Source organism: Echinops telfairi, unplaced genomic scaffold (genome assembly GCF_000313985.2).
Source record: "Echinops telfairi isolate 266 unplaced genomic scaffold, ASM31398v2 ScPeMD7_7407;HRSCAF=8445, whole genome shotgun sequence".
In the NCBI taxonomy this organism is placed as follows: Eukaryota; Metazoa; Chordata; class Mammalia; order Afrosoricida; family Tenrecidae; genus Echinops; species Echinops telfairi.
Genome location: NW_022111307.1, coordinates 7,408,894 through 7,428,196, shown reverse-complemented (window position 1 = coordinate 7,428,196; position 19,303 = coordinate 7,408,894). Strand labels below are relative to the sequence as shown.

Sequence of the window (19,303 nt, the reverse complement as noted above, 5' to 3'; positions counted from 1 at the left end):
TTTTCTGTTCCGAGGTGTTTCTTAAAAATTTCCTATGTTGACGTGTGTGTGTGTGTGTGTGCGCCTATTCAGGCGTGTGATTTCTGTTATTTCTATCCAGAACTCCGACTAAACGAAAAACCAAAACCTACTGCCCTTGAGTCAATGTCTGCTCAGAGCGCCGTTATAGGATAGAGTAGGATTGCTCTGTAGCAGCGGTCTCAACCTTCCTCAGGCTGCGGCCCTTTCATGCAGTTCCTCATGTGGTGGTGACCTGCCAACCATAACATTATTTTCTTTGCTACTTCATCGCTGTCATTTTGCTACTGTTATGAATCGGGCAACCCTTGTGAAAGAGTTGTTTGATACCCACCCCCCCAAGGGGTCGCGACCCACAGGTTGAGAACCCCTGCTCTATAGGGTTTCTGAAGCTATAAATCCTTATGGAAGCAGACTGCCACATCTTTGTCTCACAAAGCAGCTGGTGGGTTCAAACTGCTGATTTGGGGGATAGCAGTCCAGTGCTTCACCTACTGTGCCACTCGGCCCCTAGCACTGTGATTCATTCCATGTCATTAGAAAGAGCTTCAACTTTGTACTAAAATAGTGAGGTATCTCTGAAAATTCATGAAAAAATTTTAAATTAAACAATTTAGAAAGTTGAGTGGCAATAAACCTGATAGGTTGGAGAGATACATAAGTAGGCACAAGTAGCGTAGGAGGCCTTGGAAATATTTGGGTAATATCATGAGTGCTTAAACCGTTATGGTAGCTGTGGGTATTGAAGGGTAAAGATCACCTTGAGCAAAAGATGAAAGATGCCTTAGGTATAGATGAGTGACAGGAGACCATCACTCGTCAGTTTGTTGTACTCTGGCGACTTGGTATTGCTGTGATGCTGGAAGCTAGACCACCGGAATTCAAATACCAGCAGGGTATTTGAAGCCGCTGTGAACAAGTTCCAGAGGAACTTCCAGGTTCAGACCAGACTACTAAGACGGAATCGTGTCTATGAAGTGTCTACGTCGGAGGGAGTAGCTTCCGAAAACCAGCCCAGTCCAACTCAAGTCCACAAGTCTGGCGCAAGTGGGGGCCTCCTCAGACTCATGTAGCTGCAGCTGATGACACCGATAGGTGAAACAGGATTCAGGAAGAGCACTGGCTGGTGAGTGCAGAGTTATGTGAATACAGGGTTGTTGGAAACACGGCAGGGTGCTGACAGCTCTCAGGGTCGGACAACCCTGAGAGAAAGAGAGAGAGAGAGATCAAAGTTTCCCTAATAAGGCTACAGCCCCAAAGAGGCATCATCAGGCTGTGGCTTGATTGACATGCTGGACTCGATCCCGACACTGTCATACAAATTCAAGTTGACGTGAATTCATCTAACTACCACAGTAATGGAAATGAAGTTGGAGATCATATGCTAAGACTTTTATACGTGTTTTGGAAATGCTGATGGCAACCATTTCAAGAGCTAGCATTTGATAAAGAACCAGTGGTATTTGAAAGAAGAGGTCCAAGCTTCACTGACGTCATTAGTGAAAAACGGCCCCGGGAACCTATGGAATACTGTGTTGGGGTGGATTCGCTAGAGGAGTAAAACCAGTGCCATATGTTTGCATGTAGAAGGAGGTTTGTGTTGGGAAACAGCTTCCATATTGTCGAAGTAGATACGTCTACTCTGGTTCGAATCAGGCTTCTCCTGACTCATGTCGCTTTGGAAGTTAATGAACAATGCGACGCAGGGGTGGGAGTGCATAGGCCGGTGGAGGCAGAGGTAAGGGAATCCAGGGTCAGCAGAATGAATCCATTGTCGATAGTCTGCTGACAGCTCCTGGGATCACCAGGTGACACAGCAAGAGAGACATCCATGAACCAGATGCAGCATCCAGCTCACGTAGAAAGCAAAAGGCCAACAAGAACTGACTCTGCTTCGCATCTCTCTCTTACACAAAAGGACACACCCCAAGGATGTGTCATCAGGCTGCAACCTGATTGATAGGTTGAGCTCCACGCCTACCTTCCCCCAGGCATGTCTAGTTGACATAGACTGTAATCATCACTAATACCAATGGAAATGTTTCTACAAGCTGATAAAGCACTGGGAACACTCACTTGTCTGTGTCAAGAACTTTGGAAGACTGTTACCTGGCCATTGGCTTGGAAGAGATCCATATTTGTGCCCATTCCCAAAAAAGGTGACCCAACAGCATGTGGAAATTATTGAACAATATCATTATTATCACACAAAAGTAAAATTTTGCTAAAGGTCATTTAAAAATGGTGACAAATACAGGGAGCTGCCAGAAATTCAAGCTGAATTAAAAAGAGGATTTGGCAAGAGGGACATCATTGCTGATGTATGTCAGGTGGGTCATGGCTTAAAGCAGAAAATTTAGACTATTGTGATAGTTCCCTGAGTAATAATAATATATAAAAAGATAGTAATGATATTCATGTTAATGAATACCTTAAAATGGGGTGGGGGGACCTGTTGCCATAGTCACTGCTCACTCATAGGGACCCTATAGAACCAAATAGAATTGCCCCTTAGGTTTTCCAAGGCTGTAATCTTCCCAGAAGCAGACTGTTCCATATTCCTACTAACGGTCAGCCGAGAACTGCCTTTGTGGGTTTCCAAGGCTTTATGGAAGCCTGCTGCTGCCTCTTCCTTCTGAGAAACAGTTGGTGGTTTTGAACTGCTGACCTTCGGATAAGCAGTCCAACTTGTAACCCACTGTGCCACCAGGGATCATTCTATGACAGATGCTCAACATCACTACTCATTAGAGAAATAGAAATTAGGCCATAATGACTACCACTCCGTGCACAGAAAGTAACAAGTGCTGGCAAAGATATGGAGGAGCTGTAGCCCTCGTGCATTGTGGGTGGCATGGCAAAGTGTCAGAGGATTTAAAAGTGTTTAAGATTATACCCACTAAGTGGAAGAGCCAAAATCTGTAACCTAGATTTAACTGAGTGAAGTCTCTTTCCTACTTTGCCGGGCAATGCCGCCTGCCTTACACCGCACTGTTTGTCTTCCTCTGTGCTCTTGTGTGATGTGTGGAAAGAGCGTAGAAGCGCCATTTCCAGCTGGCCCTTTTCTTTGCCAGAAGCAGTGACTGCCTGTCATCCAGTAATGGGCAGGTTGCAACAGTTTTCCTTTTGATTTAAAAGTTGGCACGCGTCTCCCTTTCCTCAGATTCTGGAAGCTGAAAAGGCCATATGTAACCAAAGAACTCCTTTTTACACTTTGTCTTTTCTGCCACTTCCACGTCCAGGCTGGCACTTGATTGACATATTTTCTCCACTCATTTATGGGATGAAACGGTACTGACCTACATGTTGTCTCTGTAGTTGACATTCATTAAAACTTAATGAGACTTCTAATGCATGTAATTTTCACTTTATTGTTTACTTTTTACAGGCTTTGGTTGGAGAGAAGGCTTGTTACCAATCCATCAGTAGCTATGGTGGTCAGATCTTTTATTTGGGAACAAAAGTAAGCCTTCCCTGTGTTACTCAGTATTTGTTTGTGTGTTGGGGGTGGGGGTGTAATTGGGGCTGAAGGAGGGATGCTGGTAAAGAGGCTGTCTATTGTGAACTTGGCCTTGGGGTGGATTTTGTCTCTTATCCACCTCCCCCTCTACCCCCCAAAAGACCGTGTAGAATTGCTCCACAGGGTTTCCAAGGTTGTAACTCCTCAAGAGTGCAGACTTCTTCCCGGTCTCTGATAAGGGCTTGAACTTCAGCCTCACCAGGGCTCTTCAGGGGTTAGTTAAGTTGGTAAGAGTTTTATCTAAAAAAAAAAATAATAAAATTAAAAAAAAGAGTTTTATCTAATAGATTTCCTTCCCAAACGATTAGACATATTTTAACTCTGCTTGGGTTCTGGCTAACAGAAGGTCTTATTTCCTTGATTCGGGGATATGATGTCACAATCTTCCTTCAGATTGACATTTTCATGATCAGGGAGACACATCATGGGTGGCTGTCATGTAACCAAGATGACCTCCAGCTTAGATCAGCTTAAAAAACTCAAACACGAGGAGCTGATACCAAAGGCTCAAGTAGAAAGCAAATGTTTTGAGAATGACGATGGCAACAAATGTACAAATGTGCTTGACACAAGGGATGGATGGAGGGATTGTGATAAGAGTTGTATGAGCCCCCAATAAAATGATTTAATTAAAAAAAAACAAAAAAACTCAAACACAAGCCCTTGCTGTAGAGTCGATTCCAACTCCTGGTGACTTCCATGTGTGCCAGAACAGAAGTGCCCTCCTGCGGCTCTCCGTGACTGTGACCTCTTGGAAGCGATCGCCAGGGCTTTCTGCTGGAAGCAACCCCCCAGCCTTTTGTTCGTAACCAGGCACTGAACTGTGTGGACCACACAGGTGACCTTAGATCAGCTTAGCCAACTGTCAGCTGCATCAAGGGACTTGACTTAGAGGAGTCAAATGCTGGAATAGCAACTTTATGTACGTGCATTTGTTCACGTCTTTTTAAAAAATATACTAAAGGAGAAATATTTCTTCATTATTAATATTGAACTAAAATAGTACTGGGTCATTCCTGGGAGGTGAATTTGGGTTTTCTTTGTTTTTGATCTGTTAAATGAATTCCTTCTTGAACTGTGGAATTTTGCTAGTCTTTAAATGTTTCTTTGATTTACTCTTTTATGCGGCCCTGGGAGACCATTTATAGGATTTTAAGATGTACTTCTGTTGGCGTGAAATGTTTTTACCTAACCACTGTAAAGATAAGGCATGGGATGGGACAAGTGAGTCTTCCCAAGCAAGTCCGCTAAAGACAAACTCTTGCTTTCTTGTTTTCCAGTCTGTGTATGTGATGATGCTGAGGAGCTGGCGGGAGGTGAGTCCCCAGTAACTGTACGTTCAGAGCTGCTGGGTTAGGCTATCTTAAAATTCCTGCTTTGACTTTGCAAGAAAAGATAAGAAAGATTATGTGAATTTTTGCCGCTTCATTTTAGAAACGCACATCAAAACCATTCAAGCTGTTAAGTGCTTGATTTGATACAACTGCCTGTATAAATTAGGTTTGACTGCATATATCAGAAAATTCAAATGAGCAGCGCCTTCAATAGGGGTCTTCTGTCATGTAAAGCAACCTGGAAGTAGGTGGTCTCTGGCTTGTTTAGCCTTCTCGCCGGTTCCACTCTCATGGGGGTGGGTTATTAATTTCGATGTTCAGTAGAGCTGCTGGAGGTCCAGCTGTGGCCATCCACACTCCAAGGAAGAGTGGAGGGCCTGCCCGTGCTTGCCAAGGCGACATCCGGCCGTCTCACGCCCCTTGGTTGTTGACCAGAACCCCTTCACAGTGGCCACACTGGTTAAAGGGAGCCTTTGAAATGCCGCTCAGTTGGCATGATTTGCCTGCATCTTAGATTCATGGTAAGGAGTGAGGACTGAGGAGATGTGATAAACAGCAAGCGGAAAACGGCTTGGTGTTCCCCTTTAACATTCTTAAACGCTATACTAGCCCTCTGTACAGTGTTTTAAGAATTGTTTTTTCTGTGAAATAAGTTATTCTTATGTTTGTTAGACTGATTTTAGCCACAAAACAACAGCATCCAGGAAAGTGCTAGGTAGCATAAGAATCCTGATCGGATAAAGGAGTCTGGCTTTTCTTACTTGTGTGTTTTAGAGAGTGGATCACCTGCTGAAACAGGACTGTCTCACGGAAGCCTTGGCTCTGGCCTGGTCTTTTCATGAAGGAAAGGCAAAAGCAGTCGTGGGTAAGTTCACAGAGTCTCTGGGTGGAGCAGAGAGAATGAATACTGCTCATCCTTCAGAGAACACTTATTTTCAAATATTGGAACACGTTTATGCTCAATTATTTTATAAACAGCCTGTGCAAACTTTCAGTGGAGTTCATTGAGTTTCAGATGTCACCCTGATTTTACAAGGAAAACAATTAGAATATAAGAAAAGTATATAGATAATCTTTCTGGTCCACCGTGTAACTGGAAGGGAGTTTGCATTATGGCACATAGCAAACATTTTGATACCTAAAATAAAAAATTCAGCCGAGGCCCAATACTATCAAGTCAAGTCTGACTCATGACAACCCTGTAGGACAGAGCTTTTGAGATGGTTGCAAGTCATTATGGGAGCCGCAAATCTCCTCTTTCTCCCTCAGAGCAACTGGTGTGTTTGACCTGCCAACCGTGAAGGTGGTTAAGAGCTCAGTGGCTAGCCATAGTGCCAGTGGTTATAATGATTATCCCTGTGGTTAGCACAGACTGTGACTAGAAGGCCCAAGCATACTTGAACTCCTAAAGATGTAGGCTAACTTCGGTTTTGTGCTGGATTTTCCTTCTCTGCAGGATTGTCAGGAGATGCCAGTAAGCGAAAGGCTGTGGCTGCAGATCGGGTGAGTTTTCAGTCATCTTTTCTAGAGTGAAGTACGTATTTGCCTTTGGCATTTGTTAATCTTTGAGCACGTGAGATAAAGGGCTACAGCCTTCGAGGGTGGCTGTAAAGACGTCAGACGTGTTAGGCTGGTTGTCTAGAGAAACAGAACCAGTGACACTCTTATATGGATACGAAAGAGCTTTCTCTCAAGAAATATGTTTCTATCAGTGAAACAGCCCAGCTGGTTCAACTCAAGTCTCCCTCCAGACTCACAAAGCTGCTGGCCAATGAAGCAGGACGGCAAAGTCGGTGTGTCAAGTTGTGTGGATCCAAGGCCCACAGGGACATGGCAGGATGCTGCAGCTTCCAGGGTCAGCAGGCCACATGGGGCAAGAGAAAGAGAGGTCTCCACAGCATCTCTAATAGAAAGCCCACTCTCTCAGGGGGACGTCGTAGCATTAGCCTGAGTCCTGATTGAGGGATTGGACTGCACGCATCCCCTTCCACAGTTTTACCAAGTTGACATCAGATCTATCACCCAAAACCCACAAACTCACAACAGTCGAGTCAGATCTGACTCATAGCAACCATTTAGGGCAGCAGGCTAGAACTGCCCCTGTGGGTTTCTGAGACTAACTTTATACAGGGGTAGAAAGCCTCATCTTTGTCCCTTGGAGTGGTTGGAAGTTTCGAACTGCTGATCTTGAAGTTAGCAGTCCACCAGGGCTCCTTTGAACTATCACACCAGGTTATATTCTCTGATGTTGTCTTGAATGCTTTTATAGTTCCTTTTCATCTCTTCTTTTCCTCATTCACTATTTTAAAATAAAGTAATGAACCAGCCAAATGACAGGCAGCAGAAAGGAGGAAAATCCAGGAATCTGGAGAATTTTTGAATTAATTATATCCCATGAAAAGTTGAAATTTGTTAGTTTTTAGAAACTAATTATGAGTAATAACATATGAGGGAACTTCAGAAGGTTCATGGTAAAGGGGCTTTAAAAGGTAATGGACTAAAATTGATTGTGGTGCTGATTGTCCAGCTTCTAGATCTGACTGAGCTGTTGAATTATATGATGTGTGCATTATGTGCCAATAAAACTTCTGGGAAAAGTCCAAAAAGATAATGGAACTTTTCCACCAACTTAAAAAAAATGCAAATATTTACCTGCTCGGGGTATCAAAGGATCATTGAAGATCTTATCTTTAATTTTTTCATTTCTTAAGCTATATAGTTACTATATGGACCATAGTCTAGGACCTGGGAGTGTATCTTTGGAGAGACTAGCAAATGAATACTAGTCCCGTGGCTGAAAGAAACTAGACTGTGGTTAAGAGAAAAAGAAAAAGCCACACATCTTTAAATTATATTTGTGATAAAATAACAAAGCTTGATTTTGTATGACCTGGGTGACCCCCACTGTTAAATCGTAACTATTGAAAAGCTTTGAGAGAGGCCTTCATCCCTGTACCAGCCTGTGTTCCCTGCAGATGGTCGCCATCCTCTTCCACTACGCAGACCGGGCCCTGAGGAGGTGCCCCGAGCAGGGCAAAATCCAAGTCATGGAGCAGCATTTTCAGGTACAGCTCTGCCTGTGCGGCTGGCAACTCTGCTACGACCCAGGCTCATGCTGGGACAGCTCTGCCGTCTCACTCGGTGTTATGTGTGGTGTCTGTGTGGGCCACGCCTGTGCTTCAGGAAGCAGCCTTCTAGCCCCAAGCACGTGGAGCAGTCTGAGCGGGCACATTTTTGAGGCACAAGCGTTCCGTCCCATGGGAAGGGCTGAGTAAGTGCTGTGGGCGCTTCCTTAGGGAAGGGGTTTATATACTAGGACAGGCCTGGGACCGTCGCTGACACCTTGCTGATAGCTGGCCAGCAGGTAGTGAGAGGAGAGGCGGATGCTGCTGAGCGTCAGATGTAGCCCTCCAGGGACAGCTGTGCTTGAACAATAGAGTAGGTCAGGTACAAAAAAATGGGCCCTCTAAAACAGGCCGACGAAACACCTTCAGTTGACGTTGGAGCTCAGTCCCAGTGGGAGCCTGGAAGGTTGTCTGACGTGGGCCAGAGATGCTTTTCTTTCTCGGTCCTTTCCAATGATCTTGACCGCCCATCAGCTTCTGCCTGCCGACCCTCAGAGCTTCCTTCCTTGAGTGTCTGATGCAGGAGTCAGCAACCTTTTTTAAGTAACGGCCGTGTGGTACAGCCCTTTTAGCATGTAAACACTGCTCAGCTTCTTGGCCATGTATAAATAGGCTGCAGGCAGGGTTTGGTCCATGGACTATGGTTTGTGACTCCTGATCTCCTGTGTACCAGGCACGAGGCAATGGTAAGAAAAATTCGCAAGATCCTTGTGATCTTAAAAGTTCAGTTAAAATATTTTTTTCCTAGTGTACATTAAGTGAAATATTTCAAAGAAATCCAGGGTTTTGAAGCTCTGAAGAGCCGCACAGCTCCTCTGTGGTGCCGATGCCTTTGGAAGTCAAGGGTAACCGTGGCAAGTAAGAGTTGGATGGAACCAAAGGGTGATTTCGTTTCCTGAACTGTGCTCGTTCATGTCTCCTTCCTGGGCTTCTGGCAGAGTCACTTTTGGTACTCTGTTTGGAGAGAGGCTCATTGAATGTTTCAATAGAAGAGGAGAAATAAGCCCAGACAATATAATAAAAAATAACTTAGGAGGAAAACACATAACAGAAAGATAGCATTTGGTTGGAGAGAAAATGTTTTGAGAAACAATGTGCAGATGCGCTTTGCACAGTTGATGTGTGTATGGATTGGGATAACAGTTGTATGAGCCCCTAATAAAATGTTTAAAAAAAAAGAAAACTTAGGTCAAGCTTTTGGGTCAAGATATTAAGAACAGCTCCAATAGTATATCTTTTCATTTTATAGAATGCAAAAAAAAAAAAAAAAGAAAGAAAGATAGCATTTGGGAACAAAACTTGAGAAACATTACTGTTTCTACAAATATTTGTATACTCCGAGTACAGATCCAGAGACAGGTGTCCTCATGTTCTTAGCGTGAGGGCACCTGTCACCAAGAGAGGGTGTCATAGGGCAGAGCTTTAGCGACGGCAAGATGTACTTTGTGGAAAAGAAAGATCCAACAAGGAAGGCTGTGTGTGTGTGTGTGTGTGTGTGTGTGTGTGTGTGTGTGTGTGTGTGTGTAACACCATAGAGAACTTCTGGAGTCATTTGGAAATGACAGAGGAGCAAGAGTAATACTTGGATAGGGATCTAACTCAAGAAGCCCGCTGACAGGATGTAGATGGTGCTTGCATAGTGTGAGGTCAACACCGACCCGAGAAGGGGACGCAGGAATGTGCTCTCACCGTCTGGATACCTGGTGGGACTCTCATTCTGTTACAAGGAGTGTCTGATGGAAGTTCTGTTGGACTCATTCATGATTTAGTATCATAGGAGGTAAAGGACACAATGGTGAGAGTCATTCTTTTGCTGGTTGATTTTTTCTCCCCCTTTACCAATAACTAGCAAAGTAGAAAGGATCAATTCTGAAAAGAAAAAGTGTTTTAAAGATTGTAATGATGATAAAGAATACATTGAGCATGAATTCTGTATTTTGGAAAGGAGTCATGTCAGGGAAAGTTATAAGCAGTCTAATGGCTGCCAGCCATCCCTCTCCTCCTGCAGTGTGTTCACAAAGAACCGGAAATCCTCACGTTTTGACATAATGACCGCAAGCAAGGAGATAGGAAAGGTGGAGGGATGTTGAGAAAACATCTCTCCGAAAAGCACAGGACAAAAGCAAAGATGCGTGCAGTCAGACTGCCGGAAGGAGAAGGGGACCGACCGTCAGAGAGTGCCTGTCAGCATGCGCGGGACCTGTACCACGTGCCAGATACTAGGCAACGTGCTTGCCATTCATTTTTACTTCAATCGCACCACCGGCCCGTGAAATAGAGATGTTTTTAATCTCTGTGTTATAGATGATGAAACTGAGGCTCATTAAAACTAAAGCATTTTCCAAGGTCCTATTGCTGGCAAGTGGTAGAGCCAGGCCTCTGTCTGACTCCAAGGCCCCTGCCCTAACCATTGTGTTGTACTTTTGTTTTCAGAATGAGTGCAGAGCGTGGGTAGGGGAGAGGCTAATATTAGATGATTAAGAATAATGATTCAAACACTTCAAGGTTAAATGCCTACTGTGTGGCCACCACCCAAACCCACTGCCACGGCGTCCATTCCGGTTCATAGCTCCTCTGCAGGGAGTCTCAGGCGGTGAGTCATCTCAGGAGCGGGTGGCCTCCGCTTTCTCCTGTGGAGCAGGCCCTGGTAGGTGTGAATCGCCAGCTCTGTGGTGAGCAGCTCAGCATTTATCCGAGACACATATTAGCTCATGTAATCTTTATGAGAACTCTCTCAGGTAGGCGGATACCCTGATTTGCATTTATAAACATGATCGAGGCCCATAGAGAATGAATAAGGTTTCCCAGGTCTCCCAGCCAGGCTGAGCGAAGCGGGGTTGGAATCTGCTGCATCGCTCTCCAGAACACCACTTACTGTGCTTCCGTTTTAGTGCAGAGATGGTTAAAAGGACCAAGTGGAGAGTAACAAATTAAAACATGTGACACATTGTTGCTTTATGGCCATTCAGAACCTGGAATTATATTCCAGGATCCTATTAGAATTTGAAAACAATCTGAGCTACCCTTAATAATTTGTGAGTAACTTTGGATCAATTTTCAAATTCCTCAAAAAACCTCACTGCCATTGAGTCAATGCTGACCCAGAGCAGCCTTGTAGGACAAGGTAGAACTGCCCTGTGAGTTTCCAAGACTGTCACTGCTTATGGGAGTAGAAAGCCTCGTCTTCCTCCTTTGGACTGGCTGCTGGTTTTGAATTGCTGACCTTGCGGGTCACAGCTGAACTTGTAACCACTATGCTATCAGGACTCCTTAATTTTCAAGTAAGGTATACCCGATTAAAGCCTGGCTGCCCAGTCAGGAGAGCATTTACATCACTCAGGAAGATGAGCTTCAACCCATTAGTAAGAGTGAAATGCATATACGGTTGGCCGCAAATCTGCTCTTTTAAATGTTGTCAAATAAGTTGACTTTTAAAGTGTGCTTAAGCATTTTTATTTTAAAAGAAGACTAGATTTATGAAGCTACCAGCTGATAACCCCAAAATGACTTGTGAGCATTTTCCATATATTGACCTTAAATTAGCCATGTGTTAAGCTCATGCAATTGATTATTTGAAAGAATATAAAGTGAATATATTAATAGAATGCCTGACATAATATTCCATTAGCCTCAAGGTAGTTCTATTATATATCGTTACAGCTAGATAAACAACCTTATTCAAAATTGCTCTTTGATTAATTACCTCCTAGGGTTCTTTTATATCAGAAAGGACTTTATTATCAATGATTTGAATGAAGATTTCAGAATTTGCTATTTATAGATAGTTATTTATAGATGACACCAAGAATCCAGATTTACAGATATCTAGGTGAGCTATCAGCCAGATATGCACAGACTTAACAATACAAATCTAAGAGGGGAGACTGTATCAGAGCCTAGATTCTGAGCACCCAGTGTGCAGAGGCTATGGATGACAGTGAAAGCCCCCAATCCATTTGCAGAGCCCCCTTGAATTCACTGGGTCCCTTGACCGAGGATACCAATAGTCTTGCCCCCAGACAGAGTCTGTGTATCAGATAGAGCTAGGATAAAATCTCTCATCTTACTGCTTGTTTTTCCTTCTCACACATTTTCAGCTTGTTCTAATTTTTATTACATTCTTCTCTTTTTTGCATTCAGGTTCGTCTGTGTTTTATTATGTTATAGTTGCTGGGTTTTTCCCCCCCACTTAAATGATTTTCTTTGAAACTCACGCTAGAGTAAATCTATAGAGACAGAAACTAGATGAATAGTTCCTTAGGGTTGTGACCCGGGAGGAAGATGGGGCTTTCTACTCCCAAGAACAGTGACAAGCTCGGAAACCCACAGGGGGTTGCTGTGAGTCGGCATTGACTCGATGGCAGCAAGGTGCTTTTTGTTTTTTTTTAAGGGTTATGACAGGGGAAATGGGGAACTAATAATGATTCATGAATGAAGAAACCTCTGCAGTTGATTGGGAGTGATGAATGCAGTCTCTCACAGGATCAGCATCAAGCATGCGTGATGGCGGTTATAATGCAAGCTTGAGGTAGACTGTGTTAGATCCAAATAACTAATGTACATGAGTACTGTGCTGAAACAGTCTAGCTGAGCAGCATTTTAGTTTGCCACAAATTTGATCTGACCTAATAGTAGGAAAAGGCCCAGACAAAGGGCAGTAATAATACCACTATACTCCCTGCTGGAAATAAGGCCCACTTTCCCAAATCATTGGCATCACTGGGATATCAGGTGACAATACGGATTTGTGGGCTCCATTTGCAACCTAACCAATCAGAAGTCAGAGAGGGGAGGACCCAGGATCTGAAGTTTCACTCAATAGCCAGGTGATTCCAATGCTCTGCCAAGTTTGGGAACCTCTAAGGTATTGTGTTCAATTCTAAGCTCCACACTTTAGAGATTGTAGACAAATTAAGCCCTATCCCATGACTGGGATAGTTGAAAGTTCAAAACAAAACAAAAGCAACAGTTTAGAAAATGTATGTATACTGGGATTGTTTAATTTGAAAAGAAGTGGGGATGTGAAGGGCTGTGGGACTGTACTGGGATTTACTCTCTTGCTGTTGAGAGAAGGCTAGTTTAAGTGGGTAGAGATTAATTAAGTGTATTCTCGTTTAAAACGACCCGCAGATGTTAAAACAGCTCTTAGATCTACGCACGTCTTATTTTAAAATGTATTCAAATAAGGATGCCTAACTGACCAGGAAGGTTTGGGAAAACTTTCATTACTGAGTGGGAAGATCTAAGATTGTTTATCAGTATCCACAAACCGGAAGTCATTGGAAGTGGAGGTAAACTCATTTAGTTAATTGAACTTTTTATGAACAGTTTACTCAGTCCAAACACGAGGTTGTGTTATGCCACCAGGTGGCGCTCAAGCGTACTAGCTCCCCTTTTGTCTCCCTGAAGAACCTCACCTTTTCCTTGATTAGAGTCAGAATCTGCCATCATTTTTGCTGACATCCAAAGACCTGTCAATATTTCGGCCTGTATTGATTTCAGAAAATCACTCCTGGGTCTTGTGATGTTTATAACAGGCCATGGCTTTAATTATTTACACTAAGATTCAAAGCCTGTGAACCTATAGTTCTAATTAAGACAATGACTAGAACAGTGGTTTTTAACCTTCCTAATGCCGTGAGCCTTTAATACAGTGCCTCATGTGGTGGTGACCCCCAACCATAACATTATTTTCATTGCTACTTCATCACTATCATTTTGCTACTGTAATGAATCGTCATGTAAATATCTGATAGGCAGGATGTATTTTCATTGTTACAAATTGAACATCATTAAAGCATAGTGATGAATCACAAAAACAATATGTAATTATGTATTGTGAAATACATGAAATTTTGTCTTGAAGCATGGTGTAGCATGGGTAACAGTCTTCACGTCAGGTACTTGCATGTGGGTGTATCAGCATGTGGGCGGACCCGCCTGGAGACGGAAAGAGGAGCGGTCTCTCGGTTCCTAGGACTATCAGAAATACTCTATGTTTCCGATGGTTTTAGGTGACCCCTGTAAAAGGGTCATTCGATCCCTAAAGGGGTTGAAAACCGCTGGACTAGAAGGATAAAAAGGATAATTAAGGTATTCTTTGTCTCATTCATTTTAAGCCTCATTTTTCCTTCAGTCTTCTCTTCATCAAAATCTGTGTGGGCCCAAATCTCTCCCATACTAAAACAAAGTCAAAATAATAAACAAATTCACACGCCCTCCCCAGTAGCGTTGTTGTCATCGTTGCTGTCGCATGGATTCTGACTCCTGAAGGCCCCCTAGGTGCTGAGTTAAGTGTAGCATAGGATTGTCAAGGTTGGGGACTTTCAGAATCAGATCACCAGGCCGTACTTCTGTGTGTCGCTTGTGGGGTTCAAGCCACCAACCCTTCCATTACTAGGCCACCTCTTAACCATTGAGCCACTCAGCGAAACTTCCCCCCTTTCTCTGTCGTCTCTGCATTCCCTCACCCCCCTTTCATTCTGCAGCCTGTTCCACGTGTATCCGTGTCTGTGGGCCTTTGCAGTCCTCCTCTCACGGGGCCTCAGCAGCGTTCAGCACAGTTGAATAGCCTGCCCCTCCAGCTTCTTTGGTATCACACATTCAAGGGTTTTTCTTGTTTCCTTGACTACTTAGCAGCTTACTTCATGAATTCTGGTTAACAAACAAACGTTAGACTTTCTTATCATCTGTACCATGTTGTCTGTGGACCATTTACTTCAAAATCATTTGAGGGTATTTGCTAATTATTTTCTTGGACTATTTCCCAGTCTTTTGACTCTGACTCTGGGACTGGTGACCAGGGTGGCGATGCCTCTCATGGGCCTGACCTACATAAAAGTTTAAGCATCATTGCTTTGTGCTATTGCCCTAGGGTCCTGAGTCAGCATCGACTCGATGGCAGTGCGTTTGGTTTGGGCTTGAGATGAGCTAGGCAGATGGCTCTTTCACCAGCGTCTCCAGACTCCACTGCGCCGCCTCCTGAGAGCTGAGGGCCATACACAGCAGCTCCTCTGAGACCCGCGTCTTGACTGGATTGCCTGCCTTTGACAGGGTGCAGTCTTACCACTTTTCTGCCATTCTTGGTTAAGAAGCCTACCTCTTAAACACCCAGAAAATTACTCCTTTTTATATAGCCTGGAAAAGAAGGAAAAACATTTTTAATGACTTGCATATTTATTCAAATTACGTACTGACATGTATCTACTGTTCAAAGACATGGGTGAGATTCACTTTTAATGAAAACATCTAGCATCAACTGCTTAGTATGTTTTACTTTTTTGATGAAATTATTGCAACAGATTTCCAAGTCCACAGCCTTATCAAAACAGTCTTTGTCTCCTTTAAACCCAAACCCAAACTTTCAGCCCACTCATATCAATCCTTCAGAGCCCTAGAACTGCACCTGTGGATTTCTGAGACTGTAACTCCTTACGGAAGTAGAGAGGCTCTTTCTCCCGGAAAGACTGATGGTGGCTTTGAACTGCTGACCCTTCCCCAAATTCCTTCAGAGCCTTTATAGAAATGAAAACTTGTGTTTGCCTTAAAAGCGCAGGCTCTTGCAGTAGGAGGCTGTCTTCATCTTCATCGTTAGCTTACCTGCCCGCTATTCCTCCCCAGTGGCCACAGCCGTGTCTGTGGCAAGGTCTTCGGTGACATCAGTGAAAAATTCCACACAGACCCCTTTTCTGCAACACCACACTACAAGGGTCATTTTTTGATAGCTGAATCTGCATGACTTTAGCAGGATTGACAACAATGTAACTTTCTCTACTGCCAAATAAGAAACCACATTTCTTATACATTTTCTTATGGTTTCTTCCTTCATCATCATTTTGACTGGCCGCTTAAGAAATAAAATTACACGAAAGCCATTGATGTCCCCACAATCTCTGAAGTCATCTTGTACATCACTTTTTCACTAGCTTCCTGTCGTTCACTTTAATATTTTGGATAATGTCCTTACCCAGAAGTTATAGGACAGGCATCATGGATGGTAGGAGAAAAATAATTTAATATTGATTGGAGCAGGGACTGACAGCAGCTAGCATTGTACGTTCCCCCCAAAAGAATGCTTTAACGTTTTCTTGTCGTGCTGTTATATCTTCACACATCACTTGCACTGTTGTTGTTTTTAAAATCCATCTCCATTCTACTAGAAGCTGGTTAATTTCAATATTCTTTCTCACTCTTTACCATTAGCCCTGGCTTCTCAAATGCCCCATTGCAAAGATGGTTACATAGAGGGGAAGCCGTGCTTTTGAGAATTGACACTGAGCGGTTCCCGTGGCATTTTCAGGGCCCTGTACAGCTGACCACTTTCATGACCAGTTGCCATTTCTTTAATATCATGGTCCCCTATAGGGGGCTCTTTTAATTTTGTGACCCAGTGTTTCTTCAACTTAAAAAAAATTATTAATTGGGTATAATACATACATCAAACCATTCCATCGTTCAATCACACCCAGCAGGAGTGTATATTTGTTACCACAGTCAGTTTCCAAATATTCTTTTTCTGTATGAACCCCTTTACATCATCACCTTTTCACCCTGCCACCATCTCTGTGCTCCCTAAAGCCCCCAAACCCTTATTCCACTTGCTCACTCTATAGGTTCATCAGTCCTAGATTATATATACCAAAAACCAAAAAAACGTATCACAACTTCATTGGGTGACCCCCTCCCCCCCCAATGGCATAACACTACTGGGATACCTCCTAATATGTACAATCAAAAATCAAACCAAACAATACAACCCCCATATGTATAAGGTTTTGGATACCGGATCAGGTCCAGTACGCATCATAGGGGAATCTGCTGACAAGTTTTAACTGTTCCAGTGAGGCGTGTGTGCCTTTGACCTTCTATTCTCCACTCATCAGTGCACTCCGTTTAGTGAATGCTTCCCTCCTTCCACTCACTTGTGGATAGAGGGAGCTCACTGGAGACTTATTTCCTGTACAGTTCTACCAGTGGATCCTGGGCTCCCACCGTCAGCCATAGCCTCTGCCATCCGATTCTCAGACTTGAGGCTGACTTTTTATGGATTAGGTGAGGGTTTAAGGGCATTCCATCCTCCACCCAAAAGTCACAGCACATTTTGCTTCGTTCGTCTTGTCATTGATTGTAGGCCCTCAGTGTACCATCACTTACCCCACTTCCTCCCTGTGTCTGCTGTTTCCACTCCCCCTTCTTAACCAGCCGCCTGAACTTGGTACTGGGTAACTACTACCCTTTGACTTTAAATGGTTGCTCTTTCTGATCCCGCGGTGATTTCATTTCAGTGGTTCCACCCATCTGTATCCACCAGTGAATCCCATCCTTTTAAGATTTTGAATTTCTTCTCTCAGTTCAGTGTCTTCTATGATGATCCCTGTCAGAGGGTAAGTAGGGGCCCATCTAGTTCCTTTGGTCTCAGGCTAATGGAGGTTGTTTGTGTGGACTTTCGAGTCCTTTGGACTATTTTTTGTTGTAAGTCTTTGAGTGCCCTTCACTCTTCTTGGCTTCACATGGGAAGAAACTCATAGCTGCATCTTAGATGGCTGCTTGTAGGCTTTTAAGATTCCAACCACGAGTCACCAAAATAGGATGTATAACTTTGTCTTTGTGGAGTATGTTAGACGATTGTCCCAGATGTCCCTCGAGTGTGTGTTCCCAGGCCACCAAACCCAGTAACTCAGGGTCTCAGAGTGTTGGGTTATGGCCCAGAGGTTTTCATAACTTTGCCTCTTGAATGCTCTGCTATATATATGTACATCTGCAGTACATATAAATACATATGTAGAAATATGTGCTGCCAAATCATTATATACTCTCATGGGTGTGCTCCCATATGCCACCCCACACCTGTTCAGCATGCATAGCTACCTATGTATCCACTTGTAAGTGATTGTTTATACTTACTGTTACTGAGGGCTGTGTCTGTAATAGCATTCACCACTGTTGCCCTTATTCTTGTGTGCCTCCCAGTGTCTTTTCTTGCCTTGGTCTTGTTGTGCTGGCCGCCCCTTACTGGGTGTGGCCTTGCCCTTCACCACATTGGTACATGTCTGCTGTGTACTTAGTGGTTCCCCTCCCCTCCCCTCCCCTCCTCTCCCATTGGTGAATATTTATTCCATCCTGTCCTTTCTTGATCTTTATGTTGGTGGTGCTCATGTATTTCTTAAGTTTTCTTATCCTTTTAAAAAAATAATTGAGTCAATTTGTGTTTTGCTGCCCTTGTGCTTAATTACAGCTTAACTCGGTAGTCTTCATCTCTTTATTTATCATTTTGACAGTGTCTCATTTTCTCTCAGAGAAATGTCTCATTCTCTTGTTCGTGGTTGTGAAGGAATAAGCTTTACATTTTCCCTCCTTAGGGAAATAAGTTCTTATAAAAATTAAGGAGTTTATGATCTTCTTGAAAATGTGCATTTTTTAATCAAAATGGAAAAATAACTATGAGCATACTTTTATGATAGTATACTTCTGTAAAGTATTGAAGAAAAAAGCAATGTTTTTACTTTTGTACTTATTGAATGTGTTAAGAAATACAGTTGTATTTTGTGGGAAAAGCAATGGATTTTAATGGGAAGCATTTCAAAGGAGTAGAGAATAGATTTTGAAAATTGTGTGTTATCAAAATTACACCTTATTGAAGCAAAAAACGGGAATGTTAAAGGCAAGGAGAAGTGTAAAATCTCTTAAGAAAAGGGACGAAAGTGGGATTTTCATAAGGGAATTTATTATTATACCTTTTCCCCAAATTAATAGATGTTGTTCTTTGTTGGGGGGGAAAAAAAAGTCTAGACCATTTATTTATTTATTTAAAATCATTTTATTGGGGCCTTGTACAACTCTTTTCACAATCCATACATCCATCCATTGTATCAAACACATTTGTACATTTGTTGCCATCATCATCCTCAAAACAATTGCTTTCTACTTGAGCGCTTGGTATCAGCTCCTCTTTTTTTTTACAACCCCCACCCTCCCTCCCTCATGATCCATTATTATTTTTTCATATCTTACATTGTCCGATGTCTCCCTTCACCCACTTTTCTATTGTCCTTCCCCCAGGGAGGGGGTTATATGTAGATCATTGTGATCTGTTCCCCCTGTCTTCCCCTCCTTCCCCTTACCCTCCTGGTATAGCTACTCTCATAAACCCCTCTCCTGAGCGGTTCATCTGTCCTGAATTCCCTGTGTTTCCAGCTCTTGTCTGTACCTGTGTACATGGTCTAACTGGATTTGTAAGGTAGCATTGGGGTCATGATTGTTGTGAGGAGGAAACATTAATGAATTAGAGGAAAGTTGTATGTTTCATT

The 19,303-nt window shown here is 43.2% G+C and overlaps 1 protein-coding gene across 4 annotated transcripts in view; it reads left to right on the top strand.

Annotated features, from left to right (window-relative positions):
- Positions 1-19,303, top strand: part of VPS8 (VPS8 subunit of CORVET complex) — a 285,882-nt gene that overhangs the window by 73,515 nt on the left and 193,064 nt on the right. For all 4 annotated transcript variants that reach the window (XM_045296423.1, XM_045296425.1, XM_045296426.1 and 1 more), the window contains 5 exons: positions 3,407-3,481; positions 4,819-4,854; positions 5,647-5,737; positions 6,329-6,375; positions 7,848-7,937. In XM_045296423.1, the coding sequence (XP_045152358.1) occupies positions 3,407-3,481; positions 4,819-4,854; positions 5,647-5,737; positions 6,329-6,375; positions 7,848-7,937 (339 nt within the window). The remainder of the gene's footprint in view (positions 1-3,406; positions 3,482-4,818; positions 4,855-5,646; positions 5,738-6,328; positions 6,376-7,847; positions 7,938-19,303) is intronic.